Source organism: Pteropus medius, unplaced genomic scaffold, assembly GCF_902729225.1.
Source record: "Pteropus medius unplaced genomic scaffold, Ma_sr-lr_union100, whole genome shotgun sequence".
NCBI lineage: Eukaryota > Metazoa > Chordata > Mammalia > Chiroptera > Pteropodidae > Pteropus > Pteropus medius.
Window position 1 is genome coordinate 1265676 of NW_024352947.1, and position 25837 is coordinate 1291512.

The window sequence follows — 25837 nt, forward strand, 5'->3', positions numbered from 1 at the left end:
CTGGGCCACAAACTCAGTGGCTCCCAGTCACGCCCCCGGACGCTTGGCTCGGCTCCCCGCTGTGTAAGATGGAGGGTGTGATCCTGCAGAGGCCCCGGACCCGGCCGGCACGCGTGTGTCACCTCACGCGCCGGTTCCAACTGACGAGCAGCGGCAGCCGTTGGCCAGATTTAGGATCTTTCGCCCGTGGCGATGTCGGCCGTGGGACCGGCGGCCCCAGAGGCAGCTGCAGACCCACCAGCCCGGCTCCGCTCTGTCTTCATGTTGGCCTAACATTCCGTGGGCCGGGGACAGTGTTCTCGCCGGGAGCTGAATGGCCGGCCTGTGTTCCCGGGGCGTGTCTCATCGCTAGTACAAGCGATGGAGGTGGGAACACAGGCAGACGGCCAGGAAGAGGGGCCAGGACACTCAGGTCACGGACGACGCCCAGGTCGGGGACGGGGCCCCGGGACGTTCATGCCGACGCGTCTTAGGTCTTTGGGTTTGTCTTCCTTAAAACTTCAATCTGTCCTTCATTTCGTGCCGACTTTGTCAAATCGATTGCGCCTGGCCAGATTTCAGGCGGCTTATCAACCACGAAAACCATCATCATCACCCAGATGACGGGTTTGTTTCTATTAGTGGAGGCGAGTGACAGACTCCACAGAGCCTCGGCCGGAGCTGTGCTGTGCACGGCTGTCCCACGGCCCTCTGGACAGTGGTCTCGAGGCCACCTGCTCGAGGCCCCCAGAGAGGAGGGGGCGGCAGGTAAACGCACTCGCTCCCTCGCTCACGAATCCCGACCGAAGACGCCCTCACCTTTCGCTGCGGAGCTGGCCGAGGCGGGGGCCCAGGCGGGGGCCCAGGCGGGGGGTCCAGGCCTCGGCCATGCCACTCCCTGTGCCATCGGACAAGTTCTCTTTCCTCGCTCACGGCGGCCGAGCATCCAGGTGCAGGGACAGGCTGACGACGGTGACACGGGCGTGCGGTTTCCTGAGTGGAGCATCTTCACACCTCGAGTCTCCATCGGCCACTTACCAATGGCTCCAAAGTAACACCCCCCGAGGACTCCGCTAATGTCACCTAAACGTCGTCTGTCTAAGGCTCTGCCGGGGAATGTGACCTCCTTGCCCCTGCAGAAGCACTGTGGAATTCAGCTTTTCCTCAGTTTCTCCCCCTATGCAGGTGTGGACACCTGTCGGCATGAGCCTCTCTCTACGGGTGGCCGGTGAAAGGAACCGACTATGATAAATCGGACCGACTCGGGGCCTCGTTTCCCTCGGTTTCCGTAATTTGCGTTTAAGAGGCGCCGGAAGCGAAGGGCATCATGACGCTTGAGCCCCACGTCCCTCCCGACCGTGGGTGAGGAGGGCGAGTCCGAGCTCCCGTTGCTCTGATTCCCCCTCGGAACGCTCCACGGTCCCCGGAGGCGGCCGCGTCAGGTCGAGGCAGCCCCTGGCGCCCTCCAGAGACGCTCCTCGAAGCCACGCTCCTCCCCCAACGGCGCCCGAAGTGCCTGCTCCGCGTCTTTGTATTACTGTCCCCACATTTCTGTTTGCCACACTGGTCGACTGAAGTCACGATGAGGACGCACGTGGCTGAGCCCGGCGCCCCCGGAGCCCGCAGGCCTTGGCGCCACTCTCACACCCGCGTGCCTGGACACGGAGGGGGCCGCAGAGCTCGCCCAGCGACAGAGAAGTTACACCGGGCAAGAGACACTGCAGAATGAGCACCATCGGCTAGTCGCAAACTGTGACCAGACACGTTGGGGTGTCCGCAGACAGGGATAAACCGCCCTCTGCCATCTGTTCGGTCACAGAGCTGGGGACACCGGGCACAGCCATTCCTCAGAGACTCTTCACCCGGAACCACTGTCACTACCGGGTCGCCCGGGGTCAGCCCAGGACAGCTCACTGGGTCAAGTGCAGGTGTCGGTCTCAGCGAGCAAAGCCAGGTGAGCAAAACCCAAGGGGTCGGGGTCCTGGAAGTCAAAGGTCAGCCTCTGCCAGCCCCCGTTTTGTGGTGGATGGGAGGGTGGCCCCGTGCTGACGACCTCTCCTCCCCGTCAACAGAAGCCAGGAGTGACAGGAACTGATTGTCCCACAACACCAAGAGCCAATCAATGTTTTCACAAACCTGCCGTGCGGACCCCGCGTCCGCTTTCCCGCTCTGGGGACAGTCCAGGCGGACCTCAGGGGCGGATCGCGTGCCGTGTGACGGCAGCACCGTCCCCGGTCTGAGCGCGGGCGTGTGCCCGAGGCCCCTGCCTCCGGTCCCCGCGGGCCCGTCGCCCGGCCCTTCCTCCCAGGGCCCGTCGCTCACCGGTCACTTCCTGTTGCCAGTGCTCCCTGCTCTTGAGCACGGGCTGCGAGATCCACATCCACGGGTGGTGCTTGCGGAGCTGCGGGAGCAGGTGGTGGGTCACGAAGCCCACGGCGCCAGCCAGGACAGAGAGCACGATGCCGAGGAGAGGCTGCGGGGAGAGAGGGCGCGCGTGACCCCCCGGCTCCGGGGCCAGCGACAGGCGCGACCGTCCTTCCCCCGCTCCCCGCAGGACAGAGACATGATGGTTCCCGTCCCGGCCGCGGACCTGCTCTGAGCCGAGGCCCGAGACCCCACCCACGGGGCCACTCTCCTTCCTGACAGGCGGAGGGGACCCCGACCACACTTGTCCAGCGTCCTCCCGCCCTGGGGAGCGTAAACGCACAGCGTTGCACACAGGGCCGGCGCCGCCTGCAAGAACCCCGAGCCCGCGGCCCGCGGCGGGTCCTCCGCATCGGTCCTCCGGCGGCGTCGGGCCCGTCTGCGGGACCCGGGCTGTGGTGTCACCTCCCTCCCTTCTCCACATGCCCCCGGCCGTCCAATCTCCACGCCGTCCCCAAGATGTGCCCTCGTTCTTGCAAACCAAACGCCCCAGACGGGGAGGGGGAAGCGTGCAGCCACCGAGCCGCGGCTGATGGGGCCACACCCCACCTGGGCGGTGACGCCTCGCGGTGCCCGGGTGTCCTGCTGCCACCTCCCCCCCACCACCACGGGGCCTCGTTTTCGTCCTCGGGCCCGCGACCCCGTGGGCGCCCAGCGCCCCACCGCGGGCTCCCGCATTAAGGAGCACAGGAGGCAGGATACATACTCGCAAGGACAGGAACACGGTGCTGGCACTGACCGCGAAGGACAGCACGGCGGCCACCGAGCAGACGACGAGATCCGACTTTAAGACATCCTTCTGTGGAGACAAAGCCACCGTAAAGCTGGCGCTTAGTTTTTTCTCAGTGACTCTGGGCCACCAGGCAAATCAGGCAGCAAGATACTGACGCTGCATCAACTGCTCTCCAGCCTGTCACTTACCTGGTGGCACGCACTGGGTGGACCCTCGCTACCTCCCGTGTGGGGAACATCAGCGAGGCCGAGGCCCAGGACGGGGAGAAGGGAACGTGCACAGGAAGGGCAGCCTAACCCGCTGAGCACGGAAGGAACGGAGTTTCGTACCCGTGCAAGAGGCATAACGCTCCCCACAAACACAGACTGGACGTCGGGGTGACGAAGGCGGCGAGCGCTGATAAACGCCACCCGGCCTCAGCGCAGCTGTGTCTCAGCACGAAGGCAGCGTGGGGACCGGAGCAGAACGAACGCACATGGGCAGGTACTCACTTCTTGCACCGGATCGGATTTCGCATTTCACGATATCTGATCTCAAGATTAATCACACGGCTACCGTCATCAGGTATTGATGGTATTGGCACAAAAGACACATTTAGATCAATAGAAGAGAAAAACGGGAGTCCAGAAATAGACCGACACATGTAGGGTCAGTTGATTTTAAATGACAGCCTGCAGGTGACAGGACACCTTTCCTCTAAGTGAGGTAAAGGACAATTTTTTCAACAAACGGTGCCGGAGCAACTGGATAGCCATCTACAATAAACAAAACGACAAGAAAAACTCGACGCTTATTTCACATCGCATAGAAAAAGCGACATCCGTCAGAAACCTAACTCGGACTATAAAATTTCTCAAAGGGAACGTAAGAGGAAATCTTATTGACCTTGAGTTTGGCAGAGCTTCTGAAATAGGACACTAAGAGCTAGAATTGTAAACAAAAAAGAAGTCGTTAAATTTGACTTCATGAAAATTCAAAACATTTGCTCTTCAAAAGACGCTGCCATACAATGAATGTCAAGGCAAGACAAAGACTTGAAATGTCATTTGCAAAACATATTCCACAAAGGACTTCTAGCTATAACGTAAAAAGAACTTTAAAACTCAACAGCAAGTCAAACACCACTCCCTGCCCTTCCCAGCGGCCGACTGGCAAAAGTTTTGAACCGACTCTTCAACACAGGAGATGGAAAATGGTGATTATTGACCTTTTAATTCCTGTTGCTCCCGAAACCACAGACCACTCTGACCATTGGCAGAAGCGACATCGGCAGAACAGAAAGGAAATGGTTCTCCCTTTCCAAAACCTACAGTCGCCAAAAAGTAGATGTTACTCTGCTTCGAGAATTTTATTCTTGAAAAACATCACCTTTTCTAAGGAATCTTGAACGACCCCTGCACCTCCAAGACTATCGCTATGTAGAAGTGACCTTGAACATCGTAAAGGCTGGGATTGTGACTGATACAAATTCGGAGGCGGATTCCGAAAGCTACCGTAATCGGGTATCGGCGGCGCCGGCACGAAATATTCCTCTAGATCAGGAGTGCAGAATCAGGGGGTGTCTCCCGCATGTGTTCTGCGGGCGGTGGGTTCCCCTCCCTTTTTTTTTCTGGTTATATAAAAGGACCATGACCGCTGCCACTCTGTCTGTCCACAGGCCCGAAGGCTAAATACCTCTGGCTCTGTTGAAATACTTATTTCGACAAGAGTTTTAGAATCTCTGCTTCATGTTGATAAATATCCTAAGTCTCAAGAGTGAATTGTACAGTGTCGGCCCTTACAAAAACCAGAGTACAAAAGATCTAAGCAAAATGCAAACTGAGGTCTCTGCGATTTTTCATTATTAATTACTGTTCCCACTCGAGGATGGCGTAATAACGTTGCTGCCCTCTAGAACACGGAGAAGGAAAAGATCTCGTTCATAATCATTACACCCCGACAAAAACAGGGTCAGCATCTCTGCGTTTGCTGGGCCAGGGTTTCTGCCTGTGAACGCTGAACCGTGGTTCCAGTTGTAATCACGATGTGCCTGGGGTTTCCATACACGTTTTATAAGTGTCTATTCCTCATGTGCCTAGAGTTTCTTTTCCAATGGTACTCCCTGTTGTAAGCATTTTACGTATTATATGTATTATTGTATAGATTTGCCAATAGTCATTCGATGGCTGAATAATTTGCTGTCTTGTGATGCCATAGGCACGCATACGCACACGACGAAAAAAGTGCCATGGTGGACGAGCGAAGCGTTAATTTAGTGAATGAAACGGCACGCTGCACATGGCCAGTGTGGACGTCCTCGCCGATAGAGGCTCGCCTGCTTTCCATGTTTTACCATGATAAATGATGCTTCATCATTATCTCTACATACCTAAATCTCTTTTTGTATTTTGAATGAATTCTCTAGAAAAACTCTCACAAATAAATTTACCACGTCGTAGGTTATGAATATTTTACGATCCTTGATAAATTATGCTTTTCCGAATGGCTGTAACTTGCACAAATGTAACAGTGTCTGAGACAGCTCATCTTGTCACGATCGGCAATACCGTTAATTTATCCTTTATGCCGGGTGAACCAAAAAAACGCCCTCATTTTAATTTGCATTTCATCATTTACGAGGCGTATAGACATACGTCATACATGTACTTACTAAATATTTTGTTCCTGAATGAAATATCATTTGCTTGTAGAGTTTTTAAAATTAAATTATGTGCATCGTAAGTATAAGATATGCACCTGTCAAATTTGCAACACATATTTTAATAAATTATTTGAATTTTATTGCCTTTTTCACACACAAAGCTTCAAAATTTTTCTTTAGTGAAATCTAACTCTGTGTATGTGTGTGTGTGTGTGTGTGTGTGTGTGTGTGTCATTTTTATTTTATAGATCCCAAGTCTGGAAAATTATCTTCTCTCTAGAATTTGATGTTTTAATAAGTATTTGATGTTATTTCACGCTTTTTCGAAAAATTCTTTTACATTTAAAAAATGTAAGCTATGCATACAGAAAAGCATCTAAAATAAGTACATACAATTTAAAGAGAAATTGTCAATTGGATGCCTCGCCAAATGCCAGCCGCTCCGAGAAGTCCGGCACCCCAAGTACCCAAGAGCCCCCTTTCGTAGGCTGCCCGGCACAGGACCCGTCTCTTCCCTCTTGGGGGTCCTATGAGCTACCCCAATTCTGGTGAAAATAATGTCTCACTTTAAAAAAAAAAATAAAAGGATTTTAATGCTCGCGTATGCGATCGTAAGCAGTTCAGTCCAGTTTGCCTATTTTTACCCAGGAAGGGGCACCAGGCTGGATGCATGGTGGGTGTCCTGCTTCCTTTGCTCATATTCTGGGGTTCAGGCTTCCAAGATTGCTCTCGATAAGGGCGAGTCCAGTCTGTCACTCATGAGAATGCACTCTGTTCATTTCACTGCTTTAAGCTGGTCTGTGTCTTTGGTGCTGTGCAGATTCGTGAGGATTCGATGGGTATGGGTTCTTTCTTAATCTACCCTGCTTGCGATGCACTGGGAGTTTTAAATCTTTAGGTCAGTGTTTTTCATCGATCCTGGATAATTCTCGTATATTATCTCATTGAATATTGATGATGCTCTGATCTCTCTTTCCCGTTTTTTCTGGAATTCTGGTTAAATACATGTTAGATTTTCCTCCTCCTTCACATTTCTTCCTCTCTCTTTCACATTTGCTAATTTTTTATCTACCAGGGTTCCCGCTAGACACTTCTGTCCTTATATTTGAGTTCGCTAATTCTCCCTTCGGGGGTGTCTAATCTGCCGTGTGCGTGTGTGTGTGTGGGTGTGTTTTAACTTCAATTACTTCTTTGTTTTCATTTGGTTTTTGTTTAAAAGCTCTGTTTGGTTCTCTTTTAAACGTGCTGGATTATTTTACACACTTTCTATTGTCTCTAAATTTTTAACCCTTTTCTTTCTTTCAATGCAGTAAGTATAGCTGGTCTAAAGTAAGTGTCTGATAGTCCCAGTATCTGAAGTATTTGCCGATTTGTTTCCGCTGTTTCCTTGTTTCCTTGTATAGCTTTAAACTTTTCATTGTAAATTGCTCATTTTCCTTAGAAAACTGGCTCTGGGGACACTTGGAGGCCTAGGAGGACAGAGTCTTCTAGAGGGGACTCATGTTTGCTTCTGCCGCGAGGCATTTCCAGTTGGAGGCTACTTTAAACTATGTTCATAAATGTCTGTGCCGCTCGGACATTACAGTGGACACTGTAAGTCCATGGAAAGCTATAGCACCTCAAGGATTATTCTGTCGATTTGACACTCACCACTGAGGTGAGTTTGCTTGCATCCCCCCGCCCCTGGCACCGAGGGGCACGGAGCTGATTTCCACTGGCTCGTCCTCCCACTGAGAGCGGGCCCTGCACTGCCCCAGCTTGAAGGGTGGATGGTCTGCCACTGGACACACCGCCTTGGCAAGCCTGGGCTGAAAACAGAAGCTCGAGGTCCCGTCGGACAGATGTCCTTGAGGCAAAAGCAGCTTCCTGCCGTGCTTCCTCCAGGCTCCCCGTTCACTTAAAGTTTAACCTGATAACTCATTATTATTCTGTCAATTTTTGGTCACATTTTAAAAGGACTTGTTAAAAATTTTATTCAGAATTTTAGTTTTAATCAGCATCGAGTTTGGCTACAATAATTTAGCCTGCCATAACATCAGAAACGAAAAATCTCATTTGATCTTTCTCTGTCACTCGCCACGGTGTCTGGCAAGGGATTAGCACATAAAATCCTTTTCTCCTTCCCACTATTGTTGAGCTAAATGATTATCCCGACACCGTGTACTGAATAATCAGTTCTTGATTATGACATTTAACATTTACATGATAAATTCATATAAATAATCCGTTTCCTTTCTGTATTTTACTGCTTCACTAATTTCATTCTCTAATCTTGAATGAGTCTCATATATTTTTTGATTATTCAATCTTTAGAATATACTCTTAAATCTCAAAGTGCTAAATTCCTCTTTCTTATTCCTCTTTTTCAGATTTTTTTAAGCTACCAACAGCCATTCTCCTAAATGAACCTTAGAATCATTTCCCCAGCTTGTAAATAAAATTCTTTCATAGCTATTTCGAACTATAGTAAACCTATAAATTTATTAGAAAGAACTGACATTTAATAAATCTCAGCGTTCCTATCCAAAATCAGGTTATGTCTATGTATTACCACTTATTCAAAACTTCATTTACATTTTATTTACATTCATTTACATTCTTTATTTACGACACTACTTCTTAAAATCATTCGTATTATCAATTCATATATGTTTTTGCTGTCGTGAGTTGGATCATGTTTTCATTATATTTTCTGAAGTTATTTTTGATGCGTTCGAATGTTCCTACTTTTGTACATTTTCTTGTCTCTAGCGGCATTCAGGAATTCTCCTATTAATCATAGTTGATTTTAATAAACTTTTCTCTGCATTCTATATGAACATAATAACGTAATCTACGTTTCTCTTTCGGGACGTAAGCGAAGCAGAATTTCTAGAACAATAGCCAACAATATTGTTCTGTTCCCTATTTTAATGGTGAGTCCATGAATGCTTAACTAATAAATATATCAGCTCTCGGTACATGGAGCATTTTAAACCCACTGTGGCATTTTATGTAACGCTTCATAATCCAATACTAAAAAGAAGCTTAAGAAGAGTAAGAAGCCCAAGTCTACACACCCGGCAGATTTAGACATTGTATCTAGATGGTCGATACAGCCAATGTTTCGAAAGAAACCGTCAATTTGAATTGTACAGATAAAAATGAAAGTTTTGTTTGTTTTTTGGTCTCTAGAAGAATAGATACAATGAAGCAACAAATCCGAATGTGATGAGTACTAAAGACAAGGCTGAGGAGGCCAACGGAAACAGACCAACCCGCAAACGACCGGTGCAAAGTTCGTATTCGTCTTAACTACTGAATTTTGGTAACGAGCTTTGTGTACGTGACTTAACGTTGCTCGTTGCTCATACAGAAATGTATCCGGCCAGTGGCAGAGCTGTAGGTATCTATTTCTAGATCAATGTCCCTTAAAGCAGTCCGTGGGTCGCTTGAACAAAATTGCCCAGGTGGACGGTCTTGTAAATATACAGATCCCAGGCCCTGTCACAGACTAGGAGGAAGGGATGGGAAACTGGCTAACGAGGCTCCCTAGGGACTTCTCATACAAACTAAAATGTAAGAAAAGACAGAAAGCGAGAGAATGTGAGAGGGCCCGAGAGAAACAGAGACGGGAAATCAGAGACGAGGAGGGAAATGTTTGCACGATGGCGCCAAAGGTATTGCGTGTCAAACTGGAAAAGCTGGATCTCGCAGCCCCATTAAAATATTATAATTAGACCAGAAGGCTTTTCACAGAAGTGAACATACATCGTATTAAACCTCCTGCAAGGTACGTGCTGCACCGTGCACGGAGCGTTTCAGAGCGTGTGGTGACAGAGTCAGGCGACGCCGACCCCATCACACCTAATTACGCTAATGAACGCTATCAGCGTCTGCCGGGCCAATTTCTGCTCGCATTTCATGGTAACTCGTAATTGTTTTTACTACGATACATCGGAAAGCATCTCGTCAGTCGTGAAAGCGAGGGACATTTGGGGGAGACGGGTTTTCTCAGAGGGGAAAACGTTTGGGTACATTTCAGGCCCTGCGGCTTCACAGAAACTGATCTGGCTGGTAACGTCGGTGACTTGTCCCCGTGAGTCTCCCAGGATATGATGCTCGAATGTCACGTGTCTTCCTTCTTTATCCGCGGCCACCTCATCGGCCTAGAAGCTTCGCTTCTTACCCTGCTTCGAAACCTACCTCTGCTTTTGAAGTTAATGAACCCCGCCCCCATTCACAGCAAGCGACTTGTGTTTTGAGTCCCTCGTGGTGACGAGCCTCAACGCTTTGGCTTGAATCGCGACCACGCTCAGGGGCGCGGGGGCAGAGTGTGGATTTTTAAACGTGCTATCGTACGGGCACACTGAACTGAAATGGCAGAGCGGGAAAAGTCGTCTGAGTCCCTGGAACGCACTGGGCGCCGGCGACGCTGCAGAGACCATGGCAGAGCCACACGGGTCCTCACTGGGGGAGCTCGCGGTCCCCACACCACTAACTGCCCGAAAACGCCACGCGGTTGCAAGCTTGGCACTGCCTGGCAAGGCGCACACGTCCGGAGCCGGCACAGAACAGGGCGAAGAGCGTCCGAACCCGCCCCCCAGCACCCCTTCCATTCCCCGGGCCCCCTTCCTCCTTCTCCTCCTCCTCCCTGCTCCCCTCACGTGCTCCAATCGACATGGCCTCTCCCTCCTCCAACACCCCAGACCTGGTTCGAGAGTACCAGGGCCCCTCGCAAGGGCTGTGCCGATGTCGACCTTGAACCGAAAGACCCTGGGAAGACGCGCCGAGCTCAGCGGGAGCCGCGGCGAGGTGTGGGGCGGCGCGCGGAGCGGGCGGCTTGGCTGGCACCCCTGTGACAGGCTTTGACTAATGCACAGCTGCCTGGCGCCAGCGGTGGCCAGAACTGACCAAACGTGCGTCACTGGAATATGCAGGCACAATGCCGCCGAATGAGGACCGCCCGAGTGCCTGTGGCAGGTGCACAGCACCCGAGAGGCTCAGAGGGCCCACGTGCCAGATCCAGGCCAGGACGAGGGACCGCATTCTGCGCTAGTGGCCGCGGGCCCCGCCACCCAGAGCCCCGCTGGGAACCTGCAGAGGTCCCGCCACACCAAGGTCTCACCACCGAGTCCTTCATCTTCCCGGGGAGGGGATCCGCAGCCGACACCTCCAGATTTCGCTGTCGAAATTTCGGGAAAAATCTGCATTGAATTAAGGACCTGAAAACGAAAAAACACACAGGTTCTACTTCTTAAAATATGTGCCCATTACAGTGTTCGAGGTCGACGAACCTCGACCGGGCCCTCACGCTCGGATGACAAAAGCAAGGCCCCCTCCTTCCCGATGAAGTTCAGTGCCCACGAAGAGAAGGTTGTGTGTATGTGTGTCACAGCTGTGCGTGTGTGTGTTACAGTGTGGGACGTGTTACTCACAGCTGTGTGTATGTGTGTGTCACAGCTGTGTGTGTGTGTCACAGCTGTGTGTATGTGTGTGTCACAGCTGTGTGTGTGTGTCACAGCTGTGTGTATGTGTGTGTCACAGCTGTGTGTGTGTCACGGCGGGGGGGACAGTGTCACTCACAGGAGCACAGACGGGTCGCTGCTCTGCCTGCTCAGATGGTAGCACAGGGAGGCCAGGAGACCACAGAAAGCCGAAAACAGCGCTGGGATGTGCTGGGTGCTCCACGGCTCCTGGGGGCGGACACCAGACAGCCAGGTCACTCCGTGGGTGTCGGCCAGCAAGGCCACTCGCTATAGTATACACGCCTAGGTACCTGTCCCAGCGTCCAGCTAGACGGACGCCTGCCAATGGACATGTCAGCCCCCGATGGCCACACAGAAACCTCACCTGTTCACCTATAAACAGTGATTTCAGGAGAGATGGGCCGGGCATTTCAAACTAACCGTATGTGTCTATGACAATACATTTAATTAATCTTTCTGGAGAATGTACTTACTTTTTTCTGAAATTAAGTTTAGGATTCTTATAAGATGTCACATTAGACATGTGTCGCCTCATCTGAATTCAACAGGATACTTAATAATGACGAGAACTGTATTTCTTAGTTTCTTTAATCAGTGGTTTTAAAGGTATAAGACTTGCAAACATGGCCTTAAGACATCGACTAGTAGACTGACGTGAAACTCGGCAAAAATTAGAGACCTCCGAAGAAACAGAAAAACTGTTTGAGATCCAAACAGCGAGACGCTTCTGTTTTATTGGGACAGAGGCGCAGAAGTGGTGACCAACACAGCTTTGGGCCGGACAAACAACACAGGCCACCCCTGTTCCCGCGGCAGCAGGTTGGGCGGCGGGTGGCCTGGGGCCCGCTCTCCTGCCAGCCACCCCTCCCCGAAGGTCCCCAACACAGACAAGTCCTCATATATCACACAAGGAGGGAAACGACTTTGTATTCGGCCTTTCGAGCACCGCCACGGGCACCGCCGCCTTGTATACTGCCTCTCGAGGTGCTGAGCCCTCCGCTCCCCGGGGTTCTGTTTGGCGAGGGTAGTCGTCAACTGTCCATAAATTCAGCAGGCGAGTGAGCCCTACTCGCGGCTGCTCATACGCTGCAAGGCGACGTGTGCGCGCTCATGTCCGCGGGCCCCACTGTCCTACGATTCAAATGCACGTCCCTCCTGTCCCCGGTGAGGGCTGAAGGTCGGAGCAGCCCCTGGAAGGGAACCGGGGAGCCGAGCCTCACTGGGGGCCCCGAGTGGTGGCTGGACAGTCGGGCGCGTGACCGCCGGCTCCAGGTACAGGGTCCCCACTGCCACCAGCGAGGCGGCTGGACTGGCAGCGACCACGCCCATCACGCCTTCCGGACTCGGTGCAAGGTCTCCGTGTGCGGGGAGGCCCCAGCGGTCAGAGCAGAGTCTTCCGTGTCTCTCCCTTCCGGGACCCAGGGGAGAGGGGCACCCCCTCCCTAGACCGACCGTCCCCTGGCACCGCGATGTCCCCTTACTCTGGAGACATCCCCTAGAGGAAGCTGTGCTCCTTCCCCCGGCTCCTTCTGCCCCGTCTACATGAACGCCTAGATGCTGGCCCCCTGCACCAGGGACCCCGCGGGCCCGGAGCCCTGTCCCCTCCCCTTCGGCGCCAGCTCAGTGGTGCAGGGGGCCCCTTCATCAGCCGTTGGGTGCCAGCTTCGTCACTCGGGGTGCCTACCCGTGGGAGCGGCACGTCCTCACAGCGGGCAGAACCGGCCATCGTGGATTTGAACCTCGGCCTGGCCTGACGCGCCCGTGGCTTTGACCCGTTTCTTAACAGCTCCGAGGCCGCGTGGCCTCCTCCTCTCTACAGTGGGAAAGCCGTACGCCAGCGCTGCGGTGGGTCCCTCTCAGTTCCCAGGGCCATGTCTTCAGTTCGTGACAGGGGAGGGTTCCGTGCCACCACGTGTGACAGGCGCCCAGGGCACGGAGCCGGAAACCTGCCGTGCTGCTGTGTCCTCTCCGTCGGCTGATGCTACGTGTCACACGTCTCTGTGCCTCTCCGCCCTGTCCCTTCCTCTCGGGGCATCCCGCCGGGCCAGGCCCCGCTGTCCCGTCCAGAACAACCGCTCGCACTGGGAAGACGGGATGCCAGCCCCCGCGCCATGGACCCTGAGGCTCATCCCCACGTGGCAGAGAGTGGCCCTCCTCTCAGAAGGCCCTTGGCCCGGTGTTATTCTGTAATTCCTCATCACCTGCCAATGAAACCTACTCCCCGGAGGCCGTGGAAGCCAGTTAGGAGCTGGCCCTCAGTCCCATTCAAGACACGCACAGCAGCAGGACCGTAAAGATGCTGCCTTCGCACACGGGGCGCCCCGGCACAGAGGACGTGGCTGCTCTGGCCCTTGTGCCCCCCACCACCCCCCGTCTCCTGCCCCGCTCCGTGCCTCGGCTCCCAGCAGAACCGGTGCCACCTGCTCGGTGCTCCCTCCGCTCTGGGCCAGGCACCGAGGGCCCCTCCTGTGATGAGGATGGACACGGGGTCTTGGGAAAGGACGCACACACAAGTACGTGCACTAAGGTGTGACAGGTGACTTGGCGGGGAGGTGCCTGGTGCTAGGCACTCACGGAGCGGGAAGCAGAGGCTCGAGCGGGTGGAGAGAGTGGTTTTGGGGGATCCCCCACACGGAAGGCAGGAGGAGCACGGCCCCGCAGGGCCCCTGGGAAGGGCGAGCCTAGGGTGAGCTGCCGCGTCCGCCCCTGCATCCGCATCCGCCCGCTCCGGCGGCCGACTAAGGATGCTCGGCTCGTACTTCCTAACCGGCTTGCACCCTCACACGCACACGTGAAAAGTTTTCCGGAAGGGAAATACCCGCTGAATTCTACTTCCTGTCGTCGGTTCTTCCGTGCCTGCCTCTGCTGTGTATTTAATTCGCAGTTTCGTGAAGCCTATCAAAATGCAAATGCTGGGGAAAATCACTGTGACAAGGACTGAGTGACCGTGACGCAGGAAAGGTCGAGGCGACGAGCGTTTGCAGAAGCCGATTCCAGGCTCGTCGCTTCCTGGAATGAACGATTCTGGGGAAGGTATTTGATGTCTCAGAGGCCCGACTTCTCCTTCTGTAAAAAGGTGACGATGACACCTTTCTTGAGAAATTGCTATAATGACTTCATGAGATTTGAAACGGCCTCGCTCGCTGCGAAGCGATATGTCGACGTTGGTTTTTATTAATTGGAAAAGCGAGAGCCCCCGTGACGGATGGTCTTCACAGGCGACACATCAGAGCCAGACTAAAATATTTAAATAACGACTTCCCTTTTATTTGCCCGACACCCCTTACCTGTCTGCTCTCTACAACACTAAATCTCTTCGCTGCTAATGTGAAAGGCCAGGGCCCCTCCCTCCTCACCCGCCCAATAGCATATGGGCAGGGATGTGATGTGGGCCGTGGGATGTGGCGTTGGAGGAGAGATTGTCCCCTTCCTGACTTTATCTGAGGCCCTGACTACACATCTGGGTAAGTGACCGTCGGCTGGCCGTCTGCTCCTCCCAGGGGCTGAGCCTGCCGGCAGCAGGGGCTCGTCTGTGTCACCCCAGTGGACTCTGAACACCCTGTGCGGGCCGGGTCCGAAAGGCATTTGATCGTGACATACAGAACCAATGGGCTTGTCCTCGGAGTGACTGTCCCTTCCTTCCTGCACCGTGCGGAGCGGAGACGGGACCAGTGGGGACCGTTTCGCCCACGTGTCTGTGAGTGCCCAGGGGCTGGCCTTTCCCGGGGTGGGTGGCCTTTCCCGGGGTGGGGCAGCAGGCCAGGCACGGGCTCTGGCCGGGGGCTGCGGCTTCAGTGCCGCTGTGCTGATCACCTGCATCAAGACACCGGGCAGGCCAGCGCGCCTCAGACTCCTCATCCAAGATAACCTCACCGTCGCACGTCGTGGGGCTGCTGCAAATATTCTGTGAAACACGTTGTCACGTGCTTGCTGGAGTAGCCAGTATAAGGCGCTCGGTAAATGTTTCCTTACGACACCATCTCAGCCCGTCTGGGCCACGGTCACAGGAATGTGCTAGACACTGGGGGCCCACGGTGCCCGCAGCGGTGGCGACCCGAGCAGCTCTTCCCGGTCCGCGGCCAGCACCTCTCACTGTCCTCACGCGGTGGACGGGGCAACAGGGTTTTCTGGCCTGTTCTACAGGGGCATGAACGCCACCTGTGAGGCCCCCCGATACCGGGACCCTTGGGCTTAGCGTTTCGCAGCACGGCTGGGCTGGCCCGGGGCACGTCGGCCCACGGCAGATGCGTGAGGGGGCCGCGGCGAAATCACATTTCCAGAACAAACCAGACTCAACCTGAAGAACGGCCCGAGCTTCCCCAGGAGGCAACGGAAGAGCAGTGACTTCCTGTCGATTGATTCCTTGTGACCTTCTGACCCAGCACCACAGACCGCAAATGAGAGGACAGGTCTTTACACGTGTGACTGTGACCTTGCCGAGAAGGGACGTCATCGTCCCAAGATGCGCGAACTGAACCGATCGATCTTATTAAGGCGAACTGAGTCATCGTTTTCAGCCGTGACGTTCCTGCCGGTGCGTGTCCCAGGTCAGAGCAAGTCGGAATTCATCTTCCCACACACGCGACTTCTACGAAGCGTAAGCAGGAGCTTCCGGATACACTGTCGGCCGCGGACGGGTGGCAGGGTGGGCACGGAGGTGACACGGAAGGCGTGACGCCAGGACAGCCCTTATTCTTCCAGGGAAAATGGACGGACGAAGGGGCAGAGCCCACGTTCCCGGCGCGGCCGCACACGGTGTCTGACCCCGGCTCCGACCTCCGCACAACTCCGTCTCGGAGCCCGGCTGGCGGGCGCCCGGGGCTGCAGGCGGCTGGACGTGGCCTCGAGCCCGGGCTCTGACTCTCCCTTCCCCGCAGATGCGGAAACTCACGCAGAGAACAGAAGCACCTGCTCGGGGATGTGGGGACAGGAGAGGCGTCTCGGACTCCCACGTGCAGAGTAGAAGGACGTGAAACACCAGGCCGTCTTCGGGAAGGATTATCATGACTCGGAAGGGATTCCACAGCTGAGCCAGGCTCCCCGCTTCCATCACTGGTCACAGGAGAGGACTGGACGTGCGGGAGAGGCTGGCCCGGGTGGCAGCGCTGGGCAGCGCCCCGCCCACCCCACTGGCCTGAACATCGTGCGGCTCGCCGTGCTCAGCACGGGGCGGCCCCGCTCCTCCCGCAGGAGACGGTGGCTGTGCTCCGAGTGGCCGCAGCGAAGCAGAAGTCCCCAGCTCCGCAGGCTGCTGCCCTGTCGCACATGCTTCCCGCTCACACGTGGTGGACGGCTCTTCGGGTGCGCACTGTGCCACATGGTAGAGCCACAGCCCAGAGGAAGACGTGATCCAGGATGTGCTCAGGACACCTCGGGGAGGACTAAGCACGGTGACCAGGAAGGGGCGCGGGCGAGCGTGCTCCAGGCCAGGGAGGGCGCAAGGCTTCACGCTGTCCGGCACGGGCCTGGCTCTCCAGGATGTCCAGTCACTTGTCACCCCCCGGCAGTGTCCCGTGCTGTCCAGGCACCTGTCACCTCTGCAGTGGCGTCCAGGGCTGTCTAGTCACCTGTCACCTCTGCCTCAGGCAGGTGTGCCCTGCAAGGAGGGACCGAGAAAGGACACCCGTGTGGCTGATGGGGCCACAGTGCCGGGAGCACCCACAAGCCAAAGTGCTAGAAGGACTCAGACACTCAGGAAGAGGAAAGACGCGTTGGAGGGGGCGGTTACTTTATTTTATTCTTTAGGTGAGGCGACCCTTGGTTGACCTCACAGATTGCGAGGACCTTGTCAGCTTACAGTCTCTTATTTATTTTTTTACGCCCACAGCACCTGGTCTTCCTGGGTGGTCTCCCATCCAAGTACTCAGCAGGCCCGACCCTGCTTAGCTTCCGAGGTCAGACGGGACCGGGCTCGTGCAGGGTGGCGTGGCCGGAGACTTGTTTTTATTTGGGGATAGGGAAGGAACTGTCAGCCTTTGAGGAAGGGATCGACCGACCCAGACGGGGCTTCCGAGAGGAACGACACGTGCCGAGTTCTACCCGAGAGGTTGGTGCGGTGCTCGGTTTCATTTCTATGTTTTCCTGGCCCCACTGTTCTCTCTGTCTAAAGAGCAGAAGGGGAGGGAGGGAGCGCTGGCTGCCATTTCCAGCGGATTTTAAAAATAAACTTTTCTATTTTAAACCTGTACATATGGGGTCCGACTTGTTTTTATACATGTTACTTATTTATGATACTCACACACGCCCACGTCCGCAAACACAGGTGTACGTGGAAAGACCGTGGAGGGAGACCGCTTTTAAACACTCCATCACCCGCCGACAACGGAGCACGCGCCATGCGACACTCTGCTTCACGGCCGACATCCCTCATTGCTTTGAGGTTCGTCTCACGGGCCCCTGAACCGGCGACGACAGTGACGGACGAGTGCCGGCTTCGTACGACTCCCACGGGTTTTGAAATATTTTTATGAGGTAGGAATAAAACTGTCTAATGTCCTGCAGTTCTGTGGTAGATTTCAAATGCATTTGGGAATTCGCTCGATGAAAATGCCTAGGGCGGTTCAGGGAAGTTCCGCTTTGTATAAAAAGACTCTCTAAAGAGAATCCTAGTTTTAGCGTTTTCTTCTCAGAAATTTCGGACATCTCCACGATGGGATTTAGGAGGGCTGCGAGGGCCGTGGAGAATGCCGAGGTCAGGATCTCACTCTGCTTCGCCCCGGACGTCACTCACTCTCGAAGGAGCAGGTGGTGGATTTTCCTTAGCCCGTTAAACACGGGCGTTTCTGAGATCCGGGTTCTCGTACCTCTTGAAGTGAGAACGACATGGTATCAGCGTGACTTGGATATAAGTCCTGTTTCCAGGTCTGTTTTTGACACGAATCTCAACTTTAAGTCAGAGGAGCTCTGTTCTATTAACATTCCAGAAATTCCGTAAAAGCGGGTGTGTCTCCCAGTGCCCGTGCTGCGTGCCGTCCCCATGTCACCCACGGCCTGGGCCACGAGGTGAGCAGCGCTGTGCGTGAGCTCCGGCCACACTCGGGGCTCCACGGCGCCCCGTGCTCGTCCTACTGTGGCCCCTGCTGACATCCCACAGGCCCTGGGCACCCTGAGGGCCGCCAGCACCCAGCACCCAGCACCCAGTCTCAGTCCTGGAAGGAAGCCGTCGGGTATTCCGTCAATAAATGAATGATCACATGAGCGAATATGACAAGCCAGACCTCCTGTTTACTAAAAGCCGACGTTTCATTTAGGCGAAAGATATCATACATTTATAATGCAAGAAAATATTTTCCTTTTATGAATAGGTCCTGGGGAAATTGAAATCGTGAGCTACCGAGACAGACCGATAGGTCCCAGTCATCCGAAGCCACCCGGAGCAACACAGACAGGTATAAACACGCACGTGTGCGTGCTCTGGGGAAAATACTGGCATTTCCCTCCTCCCAGCCTTCCTCTCGCTTACCTGGGGTTGTTCAACCCCAAAAGCTTAAGGGAACCCTCCTACGGAACAGACTCCGGTCTTTTTACAGGACAGAAAAAGCGGCACATATAAACCACGGCCGTGACTTTGGGACCTCGTGGTCAAACCGGCAGCGGCAAAAACACGCACAAACCACAGCCGTCGCTCCTGGAGCCGAGGGGTGATGCGCCTGACCGCGCTGCACGCGTCGGCACACGTGGCTCACAGCTCACCTTAGAGGCGACGCAAGGAAACGGGGCTTTGACTTCCCTAATCGCTATGGTACCTGTGTTTCCCACATGGAACCGATTACGTACAGGAAAATAAGTGTCGCACGAACACCGTGAGGACAGTCTCATCCCCAGGGTTTTAGAGGAGACGTGAACCGCGGCTGGCGCGGCCAGGACAAGCGCTGTCCCGATGGCTACGAGGGCCACCGCCGCTCGGACTCCAGGCCTAGAATTTTCCATTCCCCCTTATCCATTACGAGCTGGACAGTCAGTGCATCCTACCAGCTGTCGGTTTCACTACGCCTTCTGCATTGGACCAAAACCCGAGTCCAGATCTCACGTCGCTCGACTATTGCCAATTCCATTCTGAACAGCTGAGCTGTCACTGTTCTTCCGGTTTTTCCCCCAGGTCAGCGTCCGCTGCCACTGTCAAAGTCATCCGAGCGCAGCTCGAGGGGCACGGCAGCCCGGCATCAACTGCATTTAGAGACTGCTGGCCCTCGTGGAGCTCTCCGGAAGGGCGGTGTGACGAAGCCCTGGCGGCCTGCCTAACAGCCCCTCCCTTCTCCCCGCGGGCAGCAAGCCCCTCGCTGGGGGTCCGGGCAGCCTGTCCACTTGTAATTCCCACTCCCCGGCATATAGATGTCACATGATTCCAGCCGTAAAACGTAATCTGATGCCAGTATAATGAAAGTTCATCAAAACTTGGATTTTGTTTTTCAACTCATTACTATCGACGTTATCGCCATCACGTGCATCATCATCACGGCGTGAACTATTTACGCTGATAAGTTACCATTTGTGTCAGTTTCCTACTGCAGTGTGACAATTGACTTCCACCTCGGTGGCCCGAACACCATGTGTGACCTCACAGTGTCGCGGGCACAGGGAGACTGCCCTCTGCCCAGGAGCTCACTGGGCTGAAACCACAGCGTCACCCAGGCCCGTGCTCTTACCTCAGACTTGGGGTCGCTCGCGGCTGGCAGGATCCAGGTCCTTTTGGCGGCAGGGCTGAAGTCCCATCTCTTGCTGGCCGTCTGCTGGGGTCCACTCCAGCCCCGAGGCCGACCTCGGGTCCCCAGCAAGCGGCCCGCTCCAAAGGCAGCTCACGGCATGGTAGTTACTCCTTCACAGCCAGCAGGGGAGGGTCTGTGCTGTCTCCTCTGCCTCTGGTCCCTAGACCCTTCATGAAGGGCTTGTCACGTTAGGACAGACCCTCCCAGATCATGTCTCTTTAGATTAACGTAGTCAACTGATTAGGGGCCTTAGTGGCATCTGCAAAATCCCTTTGACATTGCCAGACGGTGGACCCTACTCCCGAGGTGACCCCCCCAGCACACTCCCGGGTCCTGCCCTCCCTGGAGGGGCGGACGTCACAGAGGATGGACGCACGGGGCGGGAGTCCCAGAGTGACATCCGAATGCCGCCCGCCTCACCGCTGAATGAGAACCTTTTGCGCTGGGCACGTTAGACACACTGTCGGTTTAATTTCTTTAACTCTAGACAACATTCATCCGAGGAGGGCATTACGGGTCCGTTTCACAGTGGGGAAAAAGACGAGAATGAGCCGAGTGCCCTTAGACGATAACTTAGGCACCTGTGCTCCCCACTCAGCAGCGGAATACAGAAATGCTTTGCCTCCCCACGCACTACACGGGGCTCTGATAAAGCACAGATGACAAGACTCCTGGGGATTCCCTTCAAGAACTAGAGCACCGCAGCTCTGCGAGGCATCCGTAAGCCTGTGAATTGTTCTTCTGAGTAGGAAATGTATTTACACTTCAAAGTGGGAGGGAGGAGGGCACGGAAGTGTGAAAACACAGGAGATTTGGGACCTGTGATGATGCCTGATGTCGAGGCCGTCGACACCTCCGCCTCCTCGCGTGAACAATGACACGCAGAGGCTGGACCGGGGACCCTGCGGTCCAGCTCAGCAGCCAAACTGCCCCGGAGCAGTGAGTTCGTCTCCTATCTACAGATCGACTTTAAATCCCGGATGCAGGGGAAATGCCGCAGTTTGAGCCGCAACCGTAGAGTCCCTAAGAAGAACACGGGACAAACTCCTGCGAGCACTCGCTAGTGAAGCTTGGGGAACACTAAATTATAATAATGTACCTCAACCTCTGGATCCCCTGGCCATCGATAAAACAGAATCTCTTTGTAAGGGATAATAAAAGTAGAAATCACGGTTTACCCAGACGTGTAGAAAGCCCAGCTCATTAACTATCGAGCCGCTTCTCCAGGGAGCAGAGATTCTGGTCGTGTCTGTGTGTTACTGTCAAATAACTCAGTCAACGAGGAGCTGCATTCGGATGTTCCCTGCTACCCTCCAGAGAGAATATGAAATGAGAAGGGGAAACAAATTTCCCCTAATTAACATTCCAGAGAGCAGAATTAGCTCACGGTCCCTCAATCTGTTCCCATCAAATGAGAATAATAAAAATAAGGCATGTAAATAGATATCGGGACCCATGTAGAGAAACAGATCTCTGGCAAGGCGGCTGACGTGCTGAAATCGTCCACCGGGCCCATCGATCATCACGGCGCAGAGATCAAGGCAGAAAAAATCAATTCCGGCGATGTGACGAGTAAGCACCGAAGGCAAAAACAAAGCATCGTCGAACAAGAAGCGGGATCACAGCTCTGGGCAAGAGCGTTAGGCTGGAGACGTGAGCTTTCCGATCTTCCCGGGGACCCCCTTGCGAATTTGCTCACCTCTTTCGCTCAATTCACAGCATTTAATCGCTGCTGCGTCTGCGGGCGGAGCGTCAACCTGTGACCATTAGGAGCCTCGGGCTTACAAAAGAGGAGGAGAGATGCAGATGGCTCTGTTTTTACTGAAAGACGTTTCAAAATACGGAAAAGAACACCGCGAATCTTATTTCTCGCAAGTGCTGCTGGTTCTTTGCTGAGCAAGGGCGTCAGTGCCTCTCCGACAGGACGCACGCCGTCCGAAGTGCCCCAGGTCCGCCCGGCCCAAATGCCTGTGTCTACACTGCAGTGAAGCCGGAGCCTCCGAGTGCTCGTTCCCACCAGAGCGAGCGACGCGCTTCCAAGACGGAATCTACTTCCTCTGACCCAACAGCGTGTCATAAACAGGAAACGGAAACAAACAAGACTCAACCCAGGACGAGAAGCAGGTTTTACTTCCCGGGCGAGCTCCGACCCGGGGGACCCGGCTGCCCGCAGCATCGTCCGGGTACCCCGTGGCCGCGGGGAGGACAGTGGCGGTCAAGCAGCAATGTCCAACCCAGGAGGGAGTGGGACTCGGGGAGGTGGGGCATGAGGACCACCGTCCCGCCACGGGCGAAAACGCCAAACACCGTGTCTGCTTAAACACCAGATTCTTCAAGGGTTCCCGAAACCCCCCAAGGGCTCTGTAAGAGAAGTCATTTAACAATCCCAGAGTGCACGTTACTTCTGGTATTATTTGAACTGGTCGTAATGAGCCTTGAGCACTTGTCAAGTGAAATGGGTTTTTCAGCACATACAGCTTCTCCCGCAGAATTAATCTAGGCCGTCCCATGAGGGGTTCTGCAGAGAGCCTCCCGAGGATGGGGGTGTAATCTGTCTCCCGTAGACTCGGCCATGTTTCTACTCTCCACGAACTGTCTTTCACTATCGAATGCGCCTGGTCTGCTGGAAGCGTGTGGCAGGAGACCGAGGTTTGCCACAGTCAAGGTTTGAAGTAAGCGGATGCGATTTAGTGGCTACACAGCATGGAGATCTCAGCTGATGGAGAACCGGGAAGTGGGGTTCTCGGTCTGACCACAAATGGGGTGATGTGGGAGGTCGGCTTATGGAACATTTTTTTTTAAAACGCCTACAGCACCTGCTCTTCCTAGGCGGTCTCCCATCCAAGTACTAACCAGGCCCGGCCCTGCTGAGCTTCCGAGAGCAGACGGGATTGGCACGTTCGGAGTGGCGTGGCCGTGGACTGGTGGAACTTTTTAATGCCTTCGTTTCCGTCGTCACTGGGGCCACCAGCTCACGTATGGCACTCACTCGGCACCTTAGAGCTGGTGGCTTCTTTTTTTCTGTAAGTTTCCATCATGGAACCGTGATCCCTACAAAGTACAACTTGCCCATCGGGTCGGAAACATACATCTTTAGCGCTGCATTCGAAACTGTCCACAACTGTGACGCATCCTGCCCAGACGTCCCCCTTCCGTCTCGGCCGCCGTTTCGGCGGGTGACTTTCCCTACCGCGGCCCCCGCCTGCCGTGGCCGTGTGTCCCGAACTCTGGCGAAGACGTTTCCCGCGCTCGACTACACGTGACGAAGTGCCTGGCCCGATGGCAAAAGGTTTGACGGCTGTGCTGAAAACCACCTCTTCTGGCCGATTTTCTCTTCCCTGATCATCTACGGCACGTCATTGCCTTTGATGAACGTTCAATCGCTCTGGAGAAAGTACAGACTTTTCTCCTTGACGTCCACACGGTACTCGATGGCATCATTACTGAAAACATTACTGCGCGCTGACCGCCAGCAAGCGGGAGCTTTCCAGCAAATCTAAGATTTTAATGACCGTTTTCCACCAATGAAGACATGCGAACGGCAGGCAAGCGTGTGAACACACACTCGACGACCATCATTACTGGAGAAATGCAAATAAAAGCCACGATTAGATACTCGTGCATGCCAGAAGGGCCACTATGTCTAAAATCTGACACTATTAGGCGCTAGGAAGAATCTGGAACACTTGGAAATCTCAGAGATTGTGGGGGAGGGTGGAAAACAGCACACGCACTGCGGACAACAGTTTGGCAGCGTCTTACAAAGTTAAACATGACACAGACTCGCCATCTCATCCAGCAGGCCCGCTCCTAGGCGTTTACTCGAGATAAATCAAAACATATATCCACCCAAATTCCTATCCGCAAATGTTTAACAAAGTGTTGATAAAACACTTTCCGCTTCGACGATAAAAACATAAACTACTGGTACACGTGACGACGTGGCCGGGCGTCGAAAGCATCACACTGAGCGAAAGAAGTCGGAATTGAAAAGCGACAGAGCGCATCGTTCCACTTACGGGAAATTCTAGAAAAGGCGAGCTGCGGAGACGGGGCGCAGGCCGGGGCTGCGGGAGGCTGGCGCACGGAGAGAAGTGCGCGGACAGGGATCCAGGTGGCTGACCGCTCCTCTCACGACCGTGATGGTGCTGATTCCGCCTGTGCCGCCACCGAAACCCATCCCTGGGCGCGTTCGGCTAGCGGACGGTGCCGTGTAAGGGGCATGTTTAGGAGTTATAGGGCCGGCAGTGGCCGGAGGCTGGGGTAGGGAGAAGAGACTGACCAGGGACACGAGGGGACCTTCGCGTTGGTGGCCGTGGTCTGGACCTTGATGGGGTTGGTTACGTGACTGCACACATGTATCCAAAAAGACCGAAGTCTCTGGATCACAAAGATGAGGTCTGCAGCATATAAAGCTCAATAAAACGTACTTTTAAAATAAAAAAAATGAAAAAATAAATAAATAGACAAGCAAATACCGGAACACGGCGGGGTAGTATATGAAGGGTCCTTCAAGTAAAAGCTTGTGACCCCCCAAGTCTTATAGGCAGCCATTAGACCGAAAGGCTGGAAAGAGGTCTTCAGAATCGGAAGGACTCAGAAAATACCTACCCAGGTATGTTTCCTGAACGAAATACCTGAGGTTTGGTGCCAGAACAGAGGGATGTATTTCAACGCCAGCCACGACGACTAAGGATGTAATTGTTCTATGTGGCGGTGTACGCGAGGTGACAAACAGGCTCCGCGGCCATAAATCCCCTCCGTGCAGTAGAAACAGGAACCTTCCTCCCCCTCCCCCTCTTCGTCACTCTGAAAGAAAATGTCTCCAGGCCGGAGGGGGAGGGTTTGTGTCCACGATGACGGATAACCCAGCGGGGACGCACGAGGACACGGTGACGCCGAATACCGCCTCCCACGCAGGGCGACAAACCCACACGCGTCTTTCCTGCCATGTCACCTGCGGGCTTAATAGGTTTGACGTCGAAATTGTTAAAAAGCTAAGAAATGTCATACGATATACTTTAAAAACCCTTTGGAATACGCGTTATTTTTATTTACTCTCTTACTTTGAATTTTTACTTTATCACAGAGGCACCTGGGGTTTGAAGCATTCAGCGCAGAAAGTCGAGAACTCTGTTAAAATAATTAATTATTTTTTTAACTGACCGACGACGCCCCGACAGCAGCCCGGGTCACTGCGTTCGACGCTGCGGGCATGTGGCCCCCCGACTCTGAGAACGACAGCGGGGTCCCTGCCCCACACCCGGCTGCCAGCTGTTTCTCGTTCAGCTGTTTCTCTCCGTATCTGCAGATGAACCCACCTGTTTTGTTATTTCTTGATTTTTTTTTTTCCAGTTTCAGATATTGTTTGCCGACTTCCTAATTCGAAAGACAGGACGACGACCTCCCCGGCGTGCACACGCGTGCACACGCGCACAGGACGACGACCTCCCCGGCGTGCACACGCGTGCACACGCGCACAGGACGACGACCTCCCCGGCGTGCACACGCGTGCACACGCGTGCACACGCATGCGCACACACACACACATGCTTCACTCCCTCTTTCCTCCGTCATCGATACGGCTGCTGTTTAGATCGGTGTAAATACACGGCGTGCTTCACGGCCGAGCCGTGCGGGCGGAGCCGTCACATTTCTTTTCCGACGCAACTCCGTTTCGCCGAGGTTAATGCTGATCTCGCGCTCCGCCGTCTTCCCGTTCCCTCGCGGCCGCCAGGCTCAGGCTTCCTCCACCGGGGAAAGTCTGTCGTCATCTGTCCTCTAGATTCCCGAGTTTTATCGCGGGCGTGTCCCCTCCGGTTCTCTGTCCGTCCACACGGCCTCATGCAGTTTTACCCCTTACCGTCTTCTGAGTGGTACTTCGGGC

At 54.3% G+C, this 25837-nt stretch overlaps 1 protein-coding gene and 1 pseudogene across 1 annotated transcript in view; both read right to left on the reverse strand.

Moving 5' to 3' along the window:
• LOC120592610 (pecanex-like protein 2) overlaps positions 1–25837 on the reverse strand; it is a gene marked incomplete at its 5' end in the record, with an annotated part of 68465 nt that overhangs the window by 30639 nt on the left and 11989 nt on the right. The window contains 4 exons of the mRNA XM_039850346.1: positions 2302–2452; positions 3110–3202; positions 10885–10981; positions 11343–11452. Coding sequence (XP_039706280.1) covers positions 2302–2452; positions 3110–3202; positions 10885–10981; positions 11343–11452 — 451 coding nt within the window. The remainder of the gene's footprint in view (positions 1–2301; positions 2453–3109; positions 3203–10884; positions 10982–11342; positions 11453–25837) is intronic.
• On the reverse strand, positions 17064–17182 carry LOC120592682 (uncharacterized; annotated as a pseudogene).